The sequence below is a fragment of the Prenolepis imparis genome, unplaced genomic scaffold, assembly GCF_030444845.1.
Source record: "Prenolepis imparis isolate NDT839.2.m4 unplaced genomic scaffold, iyPreImpa1.0 SCAF_10, whole genome shotgun sequence".
Classification (NCBI taxonomy): Eukaryota; Metazoa; Arthropoda; class Insecta; order Hymenoptera; family Formicidae; genus Prenolepis; species Prenolepis imparis.
In genome coordinates, this window is record NW_028141168.1 from 5,818,187 (window position 1) to 5,842,906 (window position 24,720).

The window sequence follows — 24,720 nt, forward strand, 5'->3', positions numbered from 1 at the left end:
AAGCAGTGGTATCAACGCAGAGTACTAGCCGATTCTGCTTGGCCCGAACCGAATCCTTCGGTGCAGCAACGCCAAATTCAGAAATATAACCGCATCTGCATCTGAAATAACAAATAATCATATCGATTAAAATTATGGTAATACTGACAGCTTCGTCCTCTCCGATTTTGCTGAAAGTAAAATAAGCTTATTCTCTTGTGATGTTATTCATTAAAATAAAAAAAATTTGATAAATTGCATCGAGAGACTTTTCTCTTAGAATTTACCATAAAAATCATGATAATCGTGGGATAATATGGATATGAAAAGAATTTTATGAGAATTTTATGAGAATTTCTCTGATTAATATATTTATCACAATAAAATATATAAAACATGTTTGATTAATTTTACTAAATTGCATAGTAAAATTAATCAAACATTTTATATTTTATTGTAATAGATATTATTATTTTTATTGTGATAAATATATTAATCAGAGAAATTCTCATAAAATTCTTTTCATATCCATATTGTCCCACGATTACCATGATTTTCAGGGTAAATTCTAAGAGAAAATTCTTCGGAAAATTCTGTGTAGAAATTTATATTCATTATAATAAATTAAATTAAATGTATATTATAATGATTTAATTGTCCTAAAAAAATTCTTTAAAATTATTTAATTTCAACCGTGAAATATTAAAATAAACATAAAATCTCTTTACCTTCGAGCCGATTCTGCTTGGCCCGAACCGAATCCTTCGGTGCTGCACAACGCCAAATTCGTCAGAAATATAACTCGAATATAACCACATCTGCATCTGAAACAACAAATAATCATATCGATTAAAATTATAGTAATACTGAAAGGGAATTCCGGCCTCTCCGAAATTTTAAAATGGTCAGATTTTAATTTACAGACTCGTGTTTTACGCACAAAAACATACACAATATTGTAAATGTACTATATTGAGTTTGTCTTAACACGATATTAACTCAGACATATATTTTTCTGTTGCTTTATCAATAAATAATGAAATAAATAATTCGACTTACATTTCTATAAATATCGTATTTAGAGTATTACGTCTCGAGTCGCTGCTATCTTCACCTTGCATCGCCGAACGTTTCCCGGAATCCGGAATTTTTTCGAAACCAGACTCGACGCTCGACTTCGCGTCTATCTCTCCTCTCTCATCGTGTCGATGATTCCTGCAATTGTTAATTGTTTTTTTCATTAGCATAGATTTTTCGTGACACACGTTGAGCTCTCCTTCAAGTATTACGCAGAAAATTAATAATATTCCTAACGTGGAATTGTAACGATTTCATTACGCGGAAGCTCATGAATCGGAAAAAACAGCCTTTTTGTAAACAAGAAAAAGACTTACTTTCGTACGCAGAAAAGAATCCTCAGCCATTCGGCCATCTTGGGCCATAAAGAATCGCGACGAAGAAAGAGCAAGAATGTACGTAGCAGCGAAAAGAAGGCGATTTCGTCCAAACTAACGATGAGATTCTATCGCACGATCTCACTATGATCAAATATACTGAATTGAACTCATTCAACTTGACCGAAGTAATATCCTTCGATGCCACATCCGAAACGAGCAGCACGCAGCGGAGAGGCTAATGCGCAAGCGCCGCCCGCGCGTCGCCCCGTCACGTGACCCTTCCCCGACCACTTTACGGCGCATGCGCACGCTGCCGCTCGGCGGCGTCCTTCAGGTCCCATTCAGTCCGTCATTGACTCTCGTGCGTATTGGGTGTTTTTTTTTGTTGAATTATCGCTTGGTACTTCGTTCAGAAACATCTGCTTTCTCTCCCCCTTTTCCTTCTCTACCGAACCGAAAAAGATGTATGTATATCGATATCTTACGATTTTACGGCGCGCAAAGTACGTAATAAATAAATATGACATTGTTAAGTACGATATATCGAATTATTATACATATTATATTGCACATTGTATCATTATGCCATTATATTTCTTATTTTTGCAATTTTTATACAAAGGACATTTATTTATATATGTTTATAATTATTTATTTATTTACATTAATCATTTTTCCTTATATATTCCTATATATGTAAGGAATTTACATTATTTCAATTTTTCACATTTGTAGGAAAAAAATTCACCGCGATAGAACTAACATTTCATCATTTTTGATAATAGAGAGAAATTAATAACATTATATAATTACATATTGTAAAGGATATATTATTGTAATATAAAGAGATGATTTTTTTGCGAATATTTCTCTACTTATATATAAAATATAAAATTACTTTCTTGCTTATACATTGTGTTTGTTATTACAGTCTTACAGAGAGAGTTTACGATTAATATTAATATCATATATAGTACAATTCTAATATAAATATGTTACTTTTTATTGGCATTATATGAATATCATCGATAGTGATATCATCAATTTCAATGGCGTTGTACAAGACAAAACTTTCATTACTGCTATATTTAAGTAACTTATATAAATGTTCCTTAAAATTTTCCATTACAAAGTACATCCTTGATATTTACATTACAGAAAATAAAAGCGGACATGTTTGATAGCTATATGTAAACATTTTTACATGTAAGACCTAAGCAAATTTGCTTTATGTTCAAGTTTACACATGATTCTTAATATATTACAAAGAGAAGAAAACATTATTTTTTATCGCTAGCACCATTTTTAGTTTTACTTAAGAAAATTATACAAGCGCGCAGATCATATGCATGAATTAAAAGATAAAAAATACTTAAAATTCTACTTAAAATCTATGCATTCAAATGATTTAATATAGATTACAATAATAAAAGAAATAAATATAATAGAAAGTATATTTTAAAACATATTTACACATATTTAAATATGTAGAAGATATATCAATACATAAATTATTTATGTATATATTTTGTAAATATATAACTTAAAATATATTTTAAAATATATTTGAAAGTAAAATTATTATACGTACATAGTCATGGAAAAAAAATAAACATTTAATTTAAATTATTACTAATTATTAAATTTAAATTAAATTATTACGAGGAACACAGCATATATTAATAGGAAGAAATTTAAGAGACTGATTAATAAGATGAGCGTATAATTGTACATCGAATGCTATGTAAATTATGTAAAATTCAAATTGGACGGGGATTTTTTTGGCACAAACTGGTCCATAGCTTAATGGCACTTTCACGCCACTTTTGAAAGTGGATACATTAATCGTATCATTACACTTGATCCTCTAAAGTTGTTCTACTATATCGTGATCGTTTTTATAAGATGACTGTTTGAAACTGCTTTTTTGAGAATGTTTTGTTCTTTGTAATTCTTTAGCGAAGTATACTATAGTTTTCTTCAGGCCTTCGGCCAAAGGAACCTTTGGTTCCCAATTCAAATATTGTTTGGCTCTATTGATATTCGGTTTTCTTCTCTGCGGATCGTCTTCGACTGCCGCGAGTTCAATTATCTCACTCGTAGCACCGACCAAATTTTTTATTATACGCGCAAATTCTGAAACAAGTTAAAATGTTAAATTTGAGACAAACGTTAAAAAAAAAAGGACTTGGAAAAATGATGTATACCAAGTAACTCTTACCTTCGATTGTATGCTCCACTGGATTTCCGATATTCACAGGTAATGTATAATTAGATGCCATTAACGCTACTAATCCGTCCACCAGATCGGAGACATATTGAAAGGATCGTGTCTGTTTTCCACTGCCATAAATCGTAATTGAATTATTTTGCAATGCTTGCAGGATAAAGTTCGATACGACGCGACCGTCATTCATGTGCATTCTGGGTCCGAAAGTATTGAAAATTCGTGCTACTCGGACCGAAACGCCTTCCTGTCTCATATAAGCGTAGCTCAATGTTTCGGACACTCGTTTTCCTTCGTCGTAACACGCTCGCGGACCTACATACATATACATATATACATCAAGAAGTCAGTCAATTATTCAAGTAAACGATATAGATTAAAAAATCCAGCTTACCGATAGGATTTACATGACCCCAATAAGTTTCTGCTTGAGGATGTTCATTAGGATCTCCGTATACTTCCGACGTGCTCGCAATTAATACTCGCGCGCCGACTCGTTTCGCGAGTCCTGTAATATATCGTCGATAATAATTAACATAAACGTTATCTCCATTTTTCAGATTTATTCCATCCATTCCGCTGATGTAGGATCTACTCACCCAACATATTTATGGTTCCCAATGTATTCGTCTTGATGGTTTTCACCGGATTTAACATGTAGTGCGGCGGACTGGCCGGACTAGCGAGGTGATATATCTCGTCGACCTCCAGATACAGCGGTCTCACGATATCGTGATGCACCAGCTCGAAGTTCTCGTGACCTACCCAGTGCTCGACGTTTCGCTTCCTGCCGGTGAAGAAGTTGTCGACGACTATTACCTCGTGTCCGGCGAGCATCAGACGATCGACCAGGTGGGAGCCGACGAAACCGGCGCCGCCCGTCACAAGTATTCGCTTCCGGTTCTTGTAATTCAAGAACTTCACCGTCGGAAAGTCCTTGGCCACTCCATTTTTTATCGCCGCCTCCAGATGTTGCAGCTTGCCCTCCAGCTCGCGGATGCGAATCTTCGCCTCCTCGATGTTCTTGATGTCTCCGTCCGATGGTTCCTCCTCGACATAGCGAATCTTTTCAGTCGCTGCTTCGACGACGTCGTTTCTGTCACCTAAATTGATTTTATCCTCGCTGATGATGGCGCGATGTCGACCGCGGCCGAAAGATCGTTCCTCTTCGGTAGTCACGAGAGTTTTATAAAAGCCCAAGACTGCTAAAAACGAGAGAAAAACTATATTAGGCACATCTTTCGTATTCTTTTCATTTTTAATTTTATTTAAATTTAATTTAAAAAAATTAATTTAATTTAAATATAATTTAAAATTAATTTAAAAAATTTAATTAAATTTAATTAAAAAATTTTTTATTTAAATTTAAATTTAAAATTTTTAATTATTCTTTTAATTAAATTTTAATATAATTATTTATTATAATTCTAAAGAAGTAAATATATCTCGTTGACATTTCGTATCTTATCAACAGGTACTTACAATTAGTGAAAAAATGTTTTGAACGTGTATACGATATAATAATGTTTTATAATTACATGTAAATACTTATACAGATTATAAAAGCTTAAGACTGCTAAAAGCGAGAGAAAAACGATATTTAAAGCACATCTTTCATATTCTTTTAATTTAAAATTTTTTGAATTTTAATTTTAATCTTACATTTTTCACTAAATTATTCTTTTAATTAATTTTTAATTAAATTTCACGATAATACAACAAATATTTATAATTCTACAGATGTAAGTGTTTCTTCCTTATGAATGAAATCAAGTAAATGTATCTCGTTGACATTTCATATCTTATCAATTGGTGTTTAGTTAAAAAAGATGCTTTGAGCGCGTATGAATAATATATTCACATAATTTATTAAAGTGTTTTACACAATTGCATGTAAATACTTATACAAATCTCAAGAAAATTTTCAGATTAACAGCTGCCGAATTTCTCGCGTCTTGCAGGGTTTTATTTTTTTATTTAATATATCATTATTCTCTCTTTCTACCTATTATTTATTTAATGACAGTTTGCATAAGGATAAAATAAGTCGGCTAATATACTAATACCCAAAAAATTTCCCCGAAAAACGATAACGTTTGACTAATTTCATAATGGAGTCAAGAATTTCATCATAGAATTTAGTTCGATAAAGTTAAGTAGATGATAGTTCTCGATATAATGTCGCGACATAATGGATGATTAATTATAAGGAGAATGATTCAATTTATAAAACATGCTCCTTATCGAACAGCTGTTTCTTTGCACGCTCCTGTTTTTCTATCGATAGTTCTTTGTTTAATGTGCACTTGAGAAAAACCTTTTCAAAATAAGGTTTAAATTTGAAAAGCATATATAAGAGCCTGCTAAGAATATTTTGTGCTATTTTTAATGCATAACTATAGTTGTAATTCAACATTCTATATAGTAGTAGTATATATATATTTAGTGCAACTATTCACATGTACATAAGTCAACATTAATTATCGTTACGTAAACGTGACATGTAAGCATAAAACGGTTGCGTATAAACGACATATCACAAAAAAAAACAAGGAAAGCTATGAAATTTAAAAAATCGCGAACTTGATATCACAATAAATTCGTAGAATCGGAAAGTAAATATTCAAAACGACGTTAATAAAATCGCGATTATTATTATTTCGATTATTGATTACCTTTTTTTTTTTTTTTTATTTACTTTAACGTTATGTATCGTAAACAGACAACTCGTGGTGCAACGAGAAGTCGAAGAAGAGGAGACGAATTTACCATCGTCGCGAGACGGAGACTCGTCATAACCTTGAAAAATCACTCACCCAATAATACGCAAACCCCGAAGATCGCAACCTGCTTCATCTTTCGTTGCGTGATAACCATGCTTTAAATTTGCACATGACTCGCTCGGCTCGGACTCACACGCTTACGTCACTCTCTCGCCGCGTAACGTAACACGGAAATAAATAAACGATCCAGCCACTTTGTCTCGTCCGCTTCGTCGAAATATGTATACACACAGGGGGAAGAAGAACGGAGAGGGAGAGAGAGAGAAACATAACCTCTAACCTCGACGAGCACCAAACGCGACTAACCGCGGGGTTCGATCGCTTCTAACCTATCCTACGCGCTCGCACACGCTTATCTGCATCCGCGCGCGCGTCATTATTGATGACGTCACGCGCGACCTGTCAAAGCGCCGCGTGGCGCCATCTGGCGGCGAGCGCGCGAAGCTCGCGGCGGCGCGATCAGCTGTTGTACCGTGCGTCGCTGACATAACCTCAAAAAGGAGGCCCTCGCGCGTTCGGGCCGCACGCAGGCGCAGATCCCGTTTTTTGATTGATATATAAGGCCGTGGCGGAGTACAAAGGAAACATCCCGAGTGCGATTTTTCCTACAGTCACGGTGGCATTCGAAATATGGCACGCGTCATCGATTGTAACTTTCCTGTTTGGGGCCTGCTGCCTAAGAAAGAGACGGGTGTCACTCAATTTCTCACCAAGTACCCCGAATACGATGGCCGAGGCGTCGTCATGGCGATCTTCGACTCGGGGGTGGACCCCGGGGCCCCGGGTATGCAGGTACGAAGGATTAACGTCCAGGGTCCAGGCGACATTTCCTTATATTGTGCACGATACACGCCTATTCTGCGCGATATCCTTATTCCAGTATTTCTCTTGGATTCCCCTATCTTGTCCCCGAAATGACATTTCGCTGGAATAACTCTCAGATTAACAGATAACGCTCTTCCTCGTCATCATTTTCAGCGCCTTCTGTATATCTCATCTCCCCGAACTGTCTACTTGAAAGATAAAATGTTAGGATGATTTTTTTTATCGCAGTTAGTGTACAGAAAATGTTGACGCAAAAGTGTTGTTATATTTTACATAGACTTCTTTAGATTAATTTTAAATCTTGAAATCTATTTTATTAACAATTAAGGTCATTGCATTACAATCTTGTAGCTTTTGTAAATATTCTTGTATTATGTCTATACATTAGCATAATGCAATGTCATTGTGTATAGTATTCCTTGTTGAGAAAAAAATTCTGGAGTTACGTTATATATTTTTATATATATTTTTATATGTATTTTTATATTTTGAAAATCTTTGTGAAATTTATATTTTTACAACAATACAAAGCTTCTCAATTATATATATGCATATATATGATTTTAATATATTAAAAATAATAAGATGTTGAAAAAAGAATTTATATAAAAAAATTAAGAATTTTGACAGGATTGATTTTATTTAGAGATTAAAAAATAAGTTTATAAGATACTTTTTTTACTCAACTTAATATTATCTGCCCTAAAATCTTGAATTCTTTCTTTAATCCTGTATGTTTATACATATTGCAAGCTTTTAGTAATTGTTTTATAAAAAGCCTAAACTTTTTATAAAGCATGCTAGCCTACAACAATTCAATTTTATTTAATAAAGTATTTTATAAAGAAAGCTAAGCTTTTTTAGTAAAGAAATTGATTTTACAAGAAGCTTGTTAACATATATATATATATATATATATAAATGTATGTAAAAAGAATAATAATTATTATTTTATAAAATGTATAATTTGGGACTTAGATGACTTCGGATGGAAAACCAAAAATTATTGAAAGATTTGACTGCAGTGGAGCAGGAGATGTAGATACTAGCAAAGTTGTTCAAGCACCGGATGGATATATAATTGGCCTGACTGGTCGTAAATTAAAGGTAGGTTTGTCAAACATTCTACTGCACATTTAGAAGAAGAGATATCATGTCAGAAAAGAATTTTGTCGCATCGTTTCTGCTTTTAATGTGATTGTTGGATATACACAGTAAATGATTAATTTATAATATTTATAATATATATATTTACAAGTAATAGTTTTATAGAAAAGTATATAAAAATTATAATTTTATATGTTATAGTTAATATTTGTGTATGAAGGATGTTTTTTAAAAACTATTATGAATAAATTATACAAAATTTTTATTTTTATTTTTAATGTAATAATAAATGCAGCATTTTACATTTTTTAATCTTTAATGTTTAATGTTTAGGTTCCATCTAATTGGAATAATCCCACTGGAGAATATCACATTGGTTTAAAAAATTTGTACTCATTATATCCGGCTAAATTAAAGGAAAGAATAGTGGCAGAACGTAAAAAGCGTCTTTGGGATGACGGTCATAAAACAGCCCTTGCAGAAGCTTCGAGGCAATTACAAGTATGATACAAGAATGTAATAATAGAATTTTTTATATACAAGATACTAATAATTTCCCTTAAACTAAAAATTATTTATCTTATTCTTTCTGATCATATCTTAAGACGAATTTGTTAGAATCTTTTATAAAGTTTTCTTTGCAATATAACACTATTTATATAATGATTTTATTTGATGCATATTTTGATAACCATAATATTGCTGACATATGGCAATAATTACTAGAAATCAATGAAAACGTGTCTCTGTACATTATAATTAGAGTTTTAGTCCATGTGATCCAAAGATAGGAGTGTTGTGAGCATGTCAAACCATGCAATTAAATGAGGTCGCTATTTCACAACACGTCACAGTGATCCGTATCTAATGCTATATTTGTATTTGGCAGATTGATCAATTGTAAAGACATTGATTCCATTATATAATATATCCACTTAATCAAAGTCATTATGTTAATACTATATGTATTCTTATTAATTTGATAATATTTTTTGTGCCAATATGTAATTTAAAATGATTGATTTTTAAAAATACAAAAGAGTACGTGTACATATTTAAATATATACAAATTTAAAGATCTCGTATTGTTGTTAAAATGATATATTATTTGATATAATATTTAATGAATTTGATATATAGTATTATAATTTATTTCAAAATAATTAGACAATCATTTATGAACGATCAATGATATTATTTCATTCTAAATAATTATAATGCATAGGAATTCGAGAGCAAGAATCCACAGTTGTCGACTCTGGAAGAAAGACTACAAAAAGAAGAGTTTGAAGCTCGAATTGAAGTATTGAATAACACGGAAAAAAAGTATTGTGATGTAGGACCTACTTATGATTGTGTTGTTTTCCATGATGGTAGCATTTGGAGGTAACAATACAATACTAAATATATGTGCATTTGTTTAAAATAGTTATTTATATTATATTTATATATAATATACATTTTATTATATTTTTTCGTTTAATTTGATATCTATCTTTCTCATGTTAGAGCGTGTATCGACACGTCCGAGGAAGGTAATCTGGAAAACGGCGTTTTTCTCGGAGAATATTCTATTACGAGAGATTTTGCGCCTCTTACTCAAGAAGATCAATTGAACGTTAGCATTAATATCCACGATGAGGGGAATACGTTAGAAATTGTCAGCTTGTGCTGTAAGTATAACAAGAGATTATTTTGTGAAATGTTGCGTAAAATCTAGTGTGTATTTTTCAAAAGAATTTCTTTCAATGGAATCATCATATTGCAGCAAGTCATGGGACACATGTGGCATCGATCGCGGCAGCGTATTTTCCTGATAATCCAGAATTGAATGGAGTAGCACCAGGAGCCCAAATTATCTCGCTGACCGTCGGTGACGGACGTATCGGCACGATGGAAACTGGAACCGCCGTAGTACGAGCGATGATCCATATAATGCAGCGTAAAGAGAAGATTCACGTTATAAACATGAGTTACGGAGAACATGCTCATTGGTCGAATATTGGTAGAATAGGAGAACTGATGAACGAAGTTATCGACGAATATGGCGTAGTCTGGGTCGCATCTGCTGGCAATCTTGGACCGGCTTTGTGCACCATTGGTAAATATATATATATATATATATAAATTTCTATAATATTAGCTTTTCGTATTATGCTTTTGCTTCTTCAGAATCAACTTGATCACCTAATACAATCTATTATCGTTATATATTCACACAGAATTAATTTCTCTAATGCGCAATGTGTGTTCTTGATATCTTCATGTATCCAAATACTTTAAAAAATATATAGGAACTCCGCCAGACATCAGTTCAAACAGTATTATTAGCGTTGGTGCTTACGTATCACCTGATATGATGGTAGCTGAATATTCTTTAAGAGAAAAGATGCCAGGCATGCCATATACTTGGTCCTCCCGCGGTCCTATGATAGACGGAGGCGCCGGTGTAACAGTTTGCGCGCCAGGAGGTGCTATCACCAGCGTTCCAAACTTTACGCTTAGGAAAAGTCAACTTATGAATGGCACAAGTATGGCAAGCCCGCATGTAACCGGCGCTGTTGGTACGTATATTGCGATTTCTATCCAATTAATATTAAAAATATTATATTAATTAATATTACAAAATTAAAATTGATATTAAAATAGACCCCATAATTACAAAAATATTCTTATATTATATATCTTTTGTTTTTTTCTTTTTCAGCGGTTCTTATATCGGGTCTTCTCGCCAAAGGTTGCCCGTATTCTCCTTATAATATAAAGAGGGCTCTTGAAAATACCGCTCTTTATATATCCAATTTAGATCAATTTGCACAGGGCTCCGGCCTGTTACAAGTCGAACACGCGTTCGAAAATCTCGTCTCGTATTGCGATGCCCCCGAAAGAGACGTTCGATTTACCATTAATTGCGGGGTTAATAATTGTAAAGGCATTCATATGAGAACAGGTGTTATCGATCGTCCGAAGGATTATGCAATTACAGTCGAACCAGTATTCATAAATAGTGAAAATATAGGTAAACCATTTTCGCAAGATCTTTTTTTTTTTTTATGAATTTGATATCAAACATCTTTAGAATCAGTCATGTATAGAATGGTATCTCATGTTTATACGTCGTTTTTGCAGAACCGTTGCGCAAAATTGACTTCAATCTCAAACTAACTCTTGTGTGCGATGCTTCGTGGGTCCAATTTCCAACACATCTGGATTTAATGTACATGCCTCGCTCCTTTGCTATTAGAATTGAAGCATCTAGTTTACCAGAAGGTGTTCATGCCACTAAGTAAGACATATATATTTTATATATCTATTAAAAATATGAAATAACAAGTGTTGTTGCGGAAGAGTTTGAAATTTCTAAATATTTTTTTCAGTGTACGAGCATACGACGTTACTAATATCGCGAAAGGACCAGTATTCCAAATTCCGGTGACTGTCGTCCAACCAATGACGTTACCGAAGACTGCGCTTCTTCCTGACTTACCATATACAAACGTTTTGTTCAAACCCAACACAATTCAGCGTCATTTTATTCTTGTTCCCGAAGATGCTACTTGGGCAGGTAAGATGTATGAAAAAATATACTTATATATAACTATTTTTGTCATATAATACAATTTAGATATTACAATAATGATTATTATTTATATTTATTATTAATATTTAATAATATATAATTATATAATTTATAGTTATATATTTATATAATATATAATTATATAAATAATATATATAAATAATATATTTATATAATTATATAATATATAATTATATAAATAATAATATTAAATAGTTATATAAGTACTATTCAATTATTATAGAGTTATTTATATTATATTTTTATTTGCTTTAGTTCTTAGATTAAAAAGCTCAGAAAAGGATAAGACTGGTAGATTTGTGGTTCATACTGTTCAATTAAAACCTCGCATGGCCTGCAAAACCTTTGAAGTTAACAAAATAATAAGTGTCACATCTCAATCAGAAACCACTCAACCATTTGCTGTCCAGGTATTAAAAAAAATTATTAGAAATACATGTAAACTTGTAAATGCAATAATATAGTTGTAATTTTAATTTTATATAAATTTTTCTAATTTATATATTTATCTTCTTTTTAGGGTGGATTAATTCTAGAAGTAGTTATCGCGAAATATTGGGCAAATTTGGGCGACATGTTTGTCGATTATACCATAGAATTTCATGGAATTCATATGATAAACGGTAACCTTACGATGTTATCCGGAGATGGAATAAATCGCCTTGAATTACGTAACTCTCTTAGGAACGAAGAAGTTGTACCCAACATTTCTCTAAAGACATCTGTGCAGGTTTTAAAGTATGATTTATTTAAAACTTCTGTGTGTGTATATTTCGTTCCTAATTATTTCTACACTAATAATTACATTTGTGACTATGTGACATTGCAGACCTAATGAATCCAAAATTGCTCCTCTACGAGCGCGTGATATTATCCCACCGTCGCGACAAATATACGAATTACAACTAACGTACACATTCCACTCGGCAAAAGCGACTGAAGTCACACCAAACGCTGCATTGCTTAGTGATTTGCTGTATGAGAATGAATATGAGAGTCAAATGTGGCAGATTTATGACAGCAACAAGCAATTAATAAGTTGTGGAGATGCATATCCATCTAAAGTGCGTATTTTAATTCCAATTTCAAAACACATTTATCTCAAAATATGATGAAATATTATAATATGTTCAATCCATCACTTTATGATTAACATTTTTTTAGAAATACAGTTGATATATGTAATAAAATTTTTTTTTCAATAAATGGGATTTAAGTATTAGTAGAGAAAATGTAATTAAGAATTTATAATATATTTACAAAACAATAATTTTTCATAATTCTAGATACGTGAAGTTTGATCAATTACTAGTCTATTAAACATACGAAAATAATATTAATCTGTTACAGTATACAATCCAAAAATTAGAAAAAGGAGACTACACTATGAAAATGCATATACGTCATGAAAAGAAGGATTTATTGGAAAGATTGACAGATATGCCGTTACTCCTAAGTCAAAAGCTCAGTACACCAATTAATTTGGATATTTATGCCAATCAATCACAAGCTATTATTGGTGGAAAAAAGATGGTTGCTGCATTTATTCCACTTGGTCATATTCTTCCTTTATATATAGCTCCACTGTCCAACGAAAGCAAGTAAGTATCTGCATCTATATACAATTTCTTTTTTTTTCACAATATTTTGATATAAAATCTGCTATTTTTCAGTAGTTTGATATTTCTTAAATTTATTCTCTCAGCCATAATAGTAAATATAATTGAATATTGTTTGTCTCAAAAAAAAAGAAAGAAAAGAAAAACTAAAATCTTTGATATATAAAATCATTTACAAAGAAAATTTTAAAGTTTAAACTGAAATCCCAATAATTACTCAAGATTTTTCATTACAAAAATTGTTTTAATATTATATAATTCAGATTAATTATTTTTTTTACAAAACAAAATTTTTTTTTTTTTTTTTTAAATTTGTATATATGTATATACCATGCTACACATCATACATATTATTCATATCACATAAATACACAATACATGTTAGAAATTTATCATTTGTTATTATTTATTATTAATTTGTTGTTTAAATATTATTTTCTATTATTTTATTATTTATTTCATGTACATTCACAAATTGTGCTTAGAGTAGTGTATGCGAAATGTCTTTCGTATATAAAAATAATCTTGATAATTTTATGTACAAAATGCTAATATTATATTATGGTAGTACGCTTTGATTGAATGTAATGTTTGATTTTTATACTTAGAAATTTTTTGTTTTTCTTAGATTGCCGATTTAAATATATTTGAATAATAATATTTATATTTTTTATTTTTTTACATAATTACTTTTTATTTAAATTTATATATAAAATGTCTCTAAATTAATATCGCAAAATTTATTATATGCGTTTTATTTGATATCACTAATCTGGAGTATAGAGGTTTCTTTTTAATACTTAACTTTGATCGAGAAAACCATCTTTTTACATAGCTTTTTAATTTTTAAGATTAAATATCTTAAGTTCAATATAATAAGAATGTGATTTTATATCATTATTAATTTCTTTCTTTGAAGCTTAATTTCCAAAAAAAAATTTTAATGTTTAATATTAAATATTTAATAACGCTTATATAAATAAAATTAAATAAATAAATAAGATAATTTTCTTTTTTTTTATCTTACATTGCAGCACTGAAAACAAGTGAGTCTATGATACAATTTTTATATACATTTTGCATTTGTGAAATTGCTTTAAATAAATATGAAAAGACACTCGGCTATTTACTTATACTTGATACGCTTCGACACATTTTTAAATGCATGCATAATATCTATCTTTAATTCAAGATATTGTATACAAGGTACAATATCAAGATATCGCTTATTGCTAGAAAAGGAAGAATTTGTAAGAACATAGGCAAATATTTATTTAATTTTTTTCTTTTCTATTTCTTTATTTTTTTTAGATATTAAGCAAATATGTATATAAACTTTTATCATAATTTATATACACTATACACACACTACACACATAAATTATATTTTATAAAAAAAAATTTACCTACGTATTACTCAACAATGTATGCTTTTACTTTTTTACTGCTACTTTCAATTAAAACCTCATATTGTTTCTTTATTAAAAAACTTGGGAGAAGACTTTCTTTATAGATATTCTCATCTGTATATTTTCATAGCTGTTTTCAAATCTTATCGTTCAGTTACTGGCGGATATTTTATTCCACAGAGAATTATTTAATTTGTCTCACGTATACTTTGCTTTTGAATTGTGTGTCATATAATTGTATGTGATATATTATAGTGTATTCCATATCCAAATGAAAAAAAATATATCATTCTGTTGCGTTCTTCTTTTGCTAGATTTACTTTTTTCTTCTGTTTTTGGCTTCAGCATGTAATGCAGATTGAAAAAGAAAAAAAAAAAAGAAATAAAGCTGCGTTATTTATTATTAAAATATTATGTAATTATAATTTATCGAAACTACACATATTAATAAATATTTTTCTCTTTTTGCAAAGAGTATCGAAGTACGCTACTCCTGGTAGTTATCTTCAAGGTACCTTGACTTTCTGCAAAGATGACATCGGAAAGAAGGCGGACAATCATGCATTCAAATACGTCATATCCGAGCCTGCCAAGAAAAATAGCAGTCCCACTACTAAAACAGAGAAGGAGAAAACTACAAAGTGGGATGAATATCAAGAAGCATTAAGAGATCTAAAGTGCAATTACCTTGCGAAATTTGGTAATCTAATCAAGCATATAGATACTCGTAGATGTTTAAGTATACACAATAGACTTGTAGATTAATTCACAGTATTATCGTATTCTTTTTTCCGGTTTATATTCTACCAATAGCACCATCTATAAGTAAGTTGGGTTGAGTTTAAAACCTGTGTATATATTGTACAATCCGGTTTTCTTTTCTATATTATTATCTCCCCATCATTATAGAGCATGTATTTGCAATTTTTACATGCATCTACCCCTTTTTATGTGTTAAATAATGTGCATCCATGATTATAGTTTTTATTCTTTTACTCCACACAATAGCATATACATATAATCCGTTTGCAAATTCATTTCTTATTATTAATGTAATATGAATATATATATTCATATAAATACTTATGGTATATAATCTCTCTTATGTATATAACATTTGTTACATGTTGATTCCATGATCTAATTTCGAAAAACGATATTGACGAATTTTGTTTGTTTTTTTGATACAACAGAAGTCGGCGAACAGGCCAATTCGCTATACGGGGAATTGAAAGGCCTCTTTTCCGATCATTTACCCGTTCACACTGCCATGTTGACATCTTTGGATTCTACTGAAGCACGGCGACATGTGCCGCACGACGATCTTTCGGAAAACGCTATTACATTTGCCAATCAAATAATCGGAGTCGCCGACTGTGTGATTACAAATATCGACCAGGACAAATTATTGGCGTATTATGGACTGAAAAATGATCAACGTCCTGACGCGGCGAAAATCAAGGTGTCCATGGAGAAGCAGAAGAACAGTTTGATCGAGGCACTGGTGAAGAAGGGCTGCGCGTTGGCACGATTATACGTACAGGGGACGAAGAGCGGGGAGGGAGATGGATCTTTCCAACATTTACTTGAAAGTGTTACGCTTCACTGGCAAGAAGTACAGAAATTCGCTGAACCTACCGATAATAAGGTAATTTCATTGTTGTATTTATAAAATTATCTTTCAAAATGAGTGTTTATTCAGTGGGCATTCAGCATTTATATACAGGGTGTCCCAAAAGTCCTGCAACAGTCAAATATCTCGAAAACAAAGGCTTCTTGAAAAAAATGTTTCAAATAAAAATTGCAGGGCTTTAAGTGGCGAATTAAGTAGTAATATTAGTGTGACTTTAAACAGCATTCTCACTTATTATCTCTTATTTGAAACATTTTTCTCAAAAAGCCTTTGCTTTCAAGATATTTAACTGTTGCAGAACTTTTGGGACACTCTGTGTAATTATAAAAATATACATACATACGAAAATGTAAAATCAAAATATTTAATTGTGTAATAAATAATTGTGAATGAAATAAAAAATTTAATTAATCTGTAAGTATTATACTGTAAAATAACAAGATTTATCTTCTCCCCAGGTTATCATCTTATCTTTATGGCATGCACACATCAATAATCACTACGGACGTTATTTAAAATTATTGACGCGCTATTATGAAGAGAAACCATTGAAGGAAATTGATGAAAAGGTCATTGAAATTGCAAAGGTTCTGAAATGGGAACACTGGTCGCGTCTACTCATCACAAGTATACCAACACGTTATCCAGCCACATATAGATCATTTTGATCACTAGTGAGTACTTATTTACTATCAGATAATCTCGAATTTTAAAAATGTATGATAATATTTACATTAAAAAAATACTTGTTTATCGTTATATGTTTGAGAGTATCTTTAATCATTAATTTAGAAAAAAGTCTAATTGTGTGTTTGCTACATGATGATGTAATAATAAATTGTATCTTTTTACTTTCAGCTTTTATGAACCCAAGGTGTTGCAGTGTGATAAGGTGAAAAAAATTATATAAAAATCGTTTCCAACGCATCTTTGTAATAACAGTGCTGTCGTTTGTGTCAGGTGTAATATACATTTAGAGAGAAATATAAATTTATTCATAATAAACTAATCATTTAGAAGATTAATTGCACACAATGCAACTTACTAAACTGATATAAAATAAGTTGTGACTTGTTTTGTGGAAACTAAAATTATTTTATCTAAAATAATTTTATTAAAATGACTCTAATAATTTTATTAAAATTTTACAAAAGATAAATACAATATAAGCAATAACAATGTAAAATGTGTTTTTTCTCTCATTCGCACGAATTAATATATTATTAGTTTATTATAAAGGAAATATTAATATAAGAGATTTTTAATTTCTTTTTTATTCAATTGAAAACATTATCTTTTATCATTGCATTTTATAAAAGATATTATATTATAAATGTCATTGTATTATTTTAGAAATTTAAATTTCTGACTATATATACATATATATACAACATTATTATAAAATGTTTACTTTTATTAGCACTTAGCACACGATGTATTTTATTTAATTTGTTTCATCAATGGTCAAATGTAGTATTTTGAACCATATTTTTATTTTTACAGTAAATTATATATGTAAATATATAAATATAACTTTTGTGTTTTTATATCCAGAATATAATTTATTCCATTGATGTTATTTCGAAAATACAACTTATATTAAATTAGAACAAGAATTTTTGAATAAACTATTTTTTAATTTTATTATTTGTAAAATGATATATCACATTTTATATTTTACAAAAGAAAAAAGAAGTGTTCTACATAAAGGAAAATGTACATATTAAAAAAGTACTTTACGCACATATTGCATTTTAATAAACATGAAATGATTGAAAGTATCGCTCATTAATATACTTTTATATGTTTTTTACACCTATAATATATTTTTTACACATTTCTATAATGGTAAAAATTACATATTTTTAAAAAATTATTATTTTAGAATAATTAACTAATAATCAATGTATATGTATATCATTGGAATTAAGTAAAAATTAAATTAATAAAATATGTTTATTACAATAGATATAATAAATATTAAAAAATATTTTGAAAATTTCTTTTGATAGAAATATTTTTTCGAAGAAGGGAGGATTTAAATTTTATCAATTGTGCATTAATTTCAGGAATATAAAAATATAAAACAAGTTTTTATTTAGATATCATTATTACTTCAGAATATTTCCTCTTCAAAATCATATTCACTCTTCTAAATCGATCGATTTGATTGCTACAAGTACTTAATTGCTTAATTTGTATTCGTTGAACGCAGCTATTCTTGATATTCAATTATTTTATCCTAGAACACAAACACATAAACTGTACTGTTGCACAACATTTTGGCACCCAAAAATGTCTTAAATAATTTCAAACTTTTTTTTTGGAATGGAAATATAAAGTCTGCAAAGAAAGATGTATTTGGTAACAAAATTAATAAGTAATGGAAGATTCAAGGAATAATATATAATACTCTGGTAATTATGACTTTACCACCACTATTTAGCTGTCACTTCCCAACATATGTGAAAGACTGTTCTAATCACGAGGTAGATGTGTTGTGGTATCATCCGGATTTTACGCAAAGCCGTTATCCACCAGGACAAGAAAGTAATTAAGCATTACTTTATAATCTATCATATATATATAGCATATAAAAAAAATTAAATATTTATTTTTTATGTCGAATAATATTTCAGTAAGCGAAGCCTGTACTCTGATATGTTTGCTCGTGGCTGTAAGAATATCAAGAGGACATTTATTGATCCACGATATAGAAAACTGTCCGAGATTGAATATCATCATAGCAGAAGCGATGATAGAGGGTAATGCAACTCATGCATGGCTCATTAAGGAAAGACTCATATCGCATCCATATTTGAGTACCGAAGAAGCTCTGAAATATGGGGGCAAAAGCCTAAACATATTAAAAGAATGGGTAAACGATGTATACCAATAATATTCAGAACAATTAATTATACATAATATTCAGTTTAAAAAATTCTTATTGATCTATTATTGTAATTCATTTCTATCTAAGCAAGTAGAATGCAATTTTCACACGAGTACATTATATACTCCCTTACATTTCATCGTTGGATAATACGTATATGTAATAAATTTATCGCAGAAATTTAATGTCTTTCACGAAGAAATAGAAATAAGCTTGTATAAGAATATAAATACATTTCTATACGAGTGGTATAAAATCCCGAGATCTCATACTTTATTTATGCTGCTCATCACTTGTGGACGCACTATATTATTCATATTTCAAGAAATGACCTATAAAGTAAGTAATTTAGCCGAGAGAAAAAAAAAGGTATAATTTATGCATATATAGGATAATTTTATTCGTAGGTAACATTATTTGATTCGCACAGTCATGTCACTGCTAGTAATTCAAATCATGGATTAGTTATTGCTCAGGTAAGAAGAGATAATTTTAAAAGTTTTTTTTTTTTTTAAATATATATCAGAGATAGAGCGATTACTTAACAATATAAGCAATAACGAGTCTCTCTTCCGCTAATAATTGTGAAAATATATGATACAGACAACTATCGATAGATTGGAATCACTGTGTAAATGGTATACTCAGGAAGTATTAAAGAATTGTTACTATGCGCAAGCTAACAAGTATGAATTAGCCTTTTTATATTCCTCCTCTAATGCGCAATGCAATCGTGGTCATAATAACAGGGCTTTATGCGAATGTCAACAATCCTGTAAAATATAATTATACATTTCTTTAACTGAATACTCTGAGGTATTTTATTACCTTATTTTATTGGTATTATATATATATTAGTTATATTTAAGTATATATATATATATATATATATATATATAAAAACTCTTAAATATAAATAAAATCATTATTCTTTTTAATAATATGTAAGTAATACAATACACATGAAATATAATTGTATATACTTAGTAGAACTTTTTATTTAAACACATATACACGGTGTGTATTTATTTAGCAGCAGTTTTTAAACAGACAAACTGAATATGGATTAAGACTGATATATTTATTTACATTATGTACAGTTTACTTTCTCTCTGTTACTCTCCTAAGGCTGATGAAACGCTTTATTGTTTACACAATGCTGAAACTATTAATTAATAAAATAACTTGATTTATTTTAGAAAACACAATTTTAAATAATTGATTTCTAAACTAAATAATGATATCATATGCACACATCCTTTTTTTAAAATGAGTTTAGCATTGCGCAAACGTACACCCGACGATATGTTACAACTACATATTAATAAGTTTACGCTGTGATATCTCGTTGAGATTTGCTTTCCTCATCTATTTTACATTATGCTTATAAAATATGTAGTGGACGCTACAATTTTACTCGAAAATTTCAATTTTCATAGCTTTGTAATATTATATAATATTATATAATATTATATAAGATTCACTACAATATTTTGATTTCTTAACAGCTTAGTTTCCTCTCAATCTGTGATAGTATATAATTTTTTACATTATGATGTCTACAATCTGCACATATTTTGTGTAAATAAAAATCGCTTGCATTATCGTGGAAATAAATATATATGGCTTTATATAGAACATTGTTAGAAAGACAATGCCTCATGTATAAAATAATTATGACAAATTTGTTAAGAGAATTAAATCTGTTTATGTAAAGAATGTTGTGTTACAAAGTGTATGTCTATACGATTGTAAATAAGATATATATCTTCCGAATTTATAAAAAAAATTATTTTATCTAGAACAATTATGTCTCAAAAATACAATAATAAATAATCTAATGTACAAAAAATAAATTTTCTTTCTCTCTCTCTCTCTCTCTCTCTCTCTCTCTCTCTCTCTCTCTCTCTCTCTCTCTCTCTCTCTCTGTGTGTGTAATCGTTAACTTGATTAATTATAAAAGATAAGTAGAATGCCGAAATAGAATAATATTTCTAAAATACAGATTTCTTTCTCTTTATGCTCTTATATACATTATTAATTATTATATAATAGAGTATCATAGAATTTATTTAATAATAATTTTCAACAACGCAATTTCTAGAAATTACTATCTACAAGATAATAGCTTAATCTAACAATTTTGCTTCCAATAACCACATTGTTTTAAAAGAATGCTAAATTAAAAATCTTTTTTCTTCTTAAGAACTGCTTGCAAGTACCAACAAATACATAAACATGTATTTGGCAGAGGTAATTGAGCAATTTTTTCGTCATATTTTTCATATGTATAAATAAACATTTTATACACCATATTACTTTGTACAATATGATCAATTTCAAGGCAATGCTTTTCTCTTCAAAGATAAATAAGAAATTACAATCAGATTATTTTACAATTATATGACAATTTTGTGATATTATATTCTATGTGATTAGTATGGAGGTTTCATATAAATTAAATTTATGATATAAGTAAATAACATTTTTTTTTTTTTTAAGTAACCACTTTTAAAAGACTTCACTTTTTGTGTACATTTAGCAAACAAAATATCTATTAAAGCAATATATTGTACATTGTTGAGTCTGCATATTAGATGCTGTATAATATATACTATGACTTTTTTATATTGTGTGTTAACATTAATTTATCTATAATCACACATTTACACAGAAAACAAGCTGACGTTACATTACTGGAAAGAAATGTTATTTAACAAAATATTTGAAAAATATACGTTTTATAATAAAATCGAATAAATAAAGTTATGATTTGTATGAGTGATCTGGACGTGTTGCAAAAAAGAAGGAAAAAAAAAAGAAAAAAACGTTAGAGAGATTGACGAACTCGAGGTTGTGCCCATTCTACAAAATCATCAATTAGTACAGGCCAGGCACCCTCTTCGTCATAATTACTCATATCTGAATTGATCATAAGTGCAAAGTCTAATAGTAAGTTCCACGTATCTTTTGGAATTGATCTTTTGTGATGCTCCTAAAAGATATCAGTAATTATTTTCAAATAACTCTCTTTCTCTCTCTCTCTCTCTCTCTCACTCTCCGTCTTTGTACACAAAAAATAAATGTAAAAATAATATTCAAATTTATGCGCTTACCTGTAAGAACTGACACCACAATTGAAGAAATTTGAATTTATCGTCTAATACAATATTCCAATAAGCGATGGCCATGTCCAGATCTAAACCTTTCTGCCCTGCATTCTTCGCATAATTAAATGTGTAATGATAGAAATCCTTGAATTTTATAGGATCCCTTAATTCATTTTCTAAACTACCTAAACGCGCTTTTAACTTATCTATACTATCCACCCTGAAAAAGATAAATTATGAAAATAATTATATCTCAGATTTAACGATTGCTCTAATGATATAACAAAGAAACTAGAGATTTACCCCAAGTCATTCATGCCACTCATAAATTCCTCTTTAGTAAATTCACATTGTGTTTCGGCGCGAAACTTCCACGCAATGATCAAAACTAATTTACTCTCGGGACTGAGATTTAGATCATCCAGAAATTTCATGATACCATCCGCCGTAATTTTATTAGGTTCACTAGGATCTGTAGATATATAATTGATTAATGTGCTATCTTTTTTTATAATACTGAATACAAATAATAAAATGTCAAAGATTGTTTACCTTGGTACTTGCTATATAATATTTCCAATTTCTTTTTGTCGACCGAATTTTTTGGCTCTTTGTAATAAGCTTCTGGATTTTGAAAGTAGTTGTCGCTTGCCAGATCAAGCTTCCAATCATTTTGCGCCAGACAGTATATCGCAGTTTGCTCCCCAGTTTGTGTAAACGTAATAAATTTTTTCACTTTGTCCCTTTGTGAAAACTTTAATTTATGCTGCAATTTGAACGAAATAGCATCACACTTTGAAAGCTCGTTACTTATTCGATTATAAAAGTAATATGCGTAGAAGGATGACACTATACTCTAGATTTTATTACAAAATTTAATATAATTTCTGAAATAATCTTTTAGACTTTCATTCGAGGGATTCGATCTTTCTGCAAAATATCATGCGATATATACAAGAGCATGCAAGAGTGAGAGGTTCAAAAAATTTGACATAATTTTACGTCTTTAAATGACGTTTGAATTCGACGTATTTTTGAAAAGTAGAGAGGGAAAGAGGGGGCAGAGAAAACGGGGAAAAGAGAGAACCAAAATATGAAAATCATTAACGTTATATATACAAAGGATAGGTTATTGTAAGGTAACGTGAAAAATTTGAGCGAGAGATCTCAGTGAGAGGGGAATCGGGCTCGGTCTCGTTGACAGCTCGATGGAAAAGCGCGATCGCGTCGACGTGTCAGGATCGCGTCTCTTTGAAAAAACGCTTACCATTTTCCGGCTAATTTTAGGCCCCCGAAAAAGCCAAAATATTATTCCCCTCGTACTGCGCTCGACGCGAACGTGCGCATGTCTGTTGAGGCCCCCGAGAAATGCATCAAACATGCGTATCGAGTGGACGTGTATAAGCAGAGAGAAGGAATGAGAGGGGCCACCCCGCCGTTTTTCGTGAAACGCTTTTTCTAGCTGGTACAGTGGCGCTAACTGGATCCATTTTAGAGCCGGCGGTACTTCGAAGCCAGATGCACATAATTTTGAAAACAATTATGTGCGTTTTCCATTTAGCGACACAAGTCGACACAAGCATCATTCTATCTTTGTTCTACATTCTATGGGAACAAAGATAGAATGATGCTTGTGTCGACTTGTGTCACCAAATGGAAAACGCCCTATACATACACAAGAATTTCCATATCGTACAAATCATATTTTAGAGTGTAAATTTTATCTTTTAGAACACTCAGATTGTTGTTTAATAGTATATCAACCATACCGTCCCTTATTAACATTAACTCAGGATGTGGGACCAGATGATAAATTATTTACTCTTGCATGGCGTATAATTATATCATATGAAATCATATGTCAAAACATAATTTCGTGTCATATGTCAAATCTTTGTTTCTTTTTTTTCTCAACCTTGGGTTAGCATAATTGAATAATTTTTTTCCTTTCTTTCTCTCTCATATATGTTACATTTTAATATTTTTTTTATCGAATAAACTCTGAATTTTAATTGCGATACTTGAATAAGTCAGATTTTTCGACGATTTTAATCGTTCGTTTTAATTTCTGGGAAAATTAAAATTCTTTGTTAAATTATTTATTTTATTTATAAATAAAATATATAAAATTGATTTT

General features: G+C 30.1%; 5 protein-coding genes across 7 annotated transcripts in view; 2 read left to right on the forward strand and 3 right to left on the reverse strand.

Annotated features, from left to right (window-relative positions):
* Positions 1-1,538, reverse strand: part of LOC145941472 (uncharacterized) — a 6,263-nt gene extending 4,725 nt beyond the window's left edge. The window contains exons 1-4 of the mRNA XM_083047582.1: positions 1,374-1,538; positions 1,039-1,194; positions 708-803; positions 26-101 (exon numbers count right to left, since the gene is read on the reverse strand). Of these exons, the coding sequence (XP_082903708.1) occupies positions 26-101; positions 708-803; positions 1,039-1,194; positions 1,374-1,411 (366 nt within the window). The 5' untranslated portion in view covers positions 1,412-1,538. The remainder of the gene's footprint in view (positions 1-25; positions 102-707; positions 804-1,038; positions 1,195-1,373) is intronic.
* A 1,402-nt stretch (positions 1,539-2,940) lies between these two features.
* Uxs (UDP-xylose synthase) lies at positions 2,941-6,709 on the reverse strand. Of its 3 annotated transcripts, none has more exons than XM_083047440.1 (5): positions 6,420-6,709; positions 4,203-4,805; positions 3,998-4,111; positions 3,598-3,918; positions 2,941-3,512 (listed from the first exon to the last, which is right to left on the reverse strand). In XM_083047440.1, the coding sequence occupies exons 1-5, from the start codon at positions 6,478-6,480 to the stop codon at positions 3,244-3,246; spliced, it is 1,368 nt and encodes a 455-aa protein (XP_082903566.1). In that variant the 5' UTR covers positions 6,481-6,709; the 3' UTR covers positions 2,941-3,243. The 3 variants fall into 3 exon arrangements, with proteins under 3 accessions (XP_082903566.1, XP_082903565.1, XP_082903564.1); XM_083047439.1 differs by having other exon boundaries at positions 4,203-4,808; XM_083047438.1 differs by having other exon boundaries at positions 4,203-4,826.
* A 204-nt stretch (positions 6,710-6,913) lies between these two features.
* LOC145941738 (tripeptidyl-peptidase 2-like) lies at positions 6,914-17,766 on the forward strand. Its single transcript, XM_083048007.1, has 18 exons — positions 6,914-7,178; positions 8,190-8,318; positions 8,652-8,819; positions 9,544-9,704; positions 9,828-9,991; positions 10,087-10,419; positions 10,613-10,882; positions 11,026-11,337; positions 11,448-11,604; positions 11,696-11,883; positions 12,175-12,329; positions 12,440-12,657; positions 12,749-12,983; positions 13,270-13,520; positions 15,421-15,647; positions 16,141-16,595; positions 17,039-17,254; positions 17,439-17,766. Exons 1-17 carry the CDS (start codon positions 7,017-7,019, stop codon positions 17,246-17,248), a joined length of 3,795 nt encoding a protein of 1,264 aa, XP_082904133.1. The 5' UTR covers positions 6,914-7,016; the 3' UTR covers positions 17,249-17,254; positions 17,439-17,766.
* A 790-nt stretch (positions 17,767-18,556) lies between these two features.
* LOC145941627 (uncharacterized) lies at positions 18,557-20,272 on the forward strand. The gene is made up of 5 exons (XM_083047810.1): positions 18,557-19,130; positions 19,220-19,458; positions 19,651-19,812; positions 19,881-19,949; positions 20,077-20,272. Exons 1-5 carry the CDS (start codon positions 19,004-19,006, stop codon positions 20,257-20,259), a joined length of 780 nt encoding a protein of 259 aa, XP_082903936.1. The 5' UTR covers positions 18,557-19,003; the 3' UTR covers positions 20,260-20,272.
* A 193-nt stretch (positions 20,273-20,465) lies between these two features.
* Positions 20,466-24,027, reverse strand: Sccro (defective in cullin neddylation 1 domain containing SCCRO). Its single transcript, XM_083048301.1, has 5 exons — positions 23,851-24,027; positions 23,136-23,349; positions 22,887-23,055; positions 22,590-22,803; positions 20,466-22,468 (listed from the first exon to the last, which is right to left on the reverse strand). The coding sequence occupies exons 1-5, from the start codon at positions 23,962-23,964 to the stop codon at positions 22,304-22,306; spliced, it is 876 nt and encodes a 291-aa protein (XP_082904427.1). The 5' UTR covers positions 23,965-24,027; the 3' UTR covers positions 20,466-22,303.
* Between the last annotated feature and the right edge of the window lie 693 nt (positions 24,028-24,720).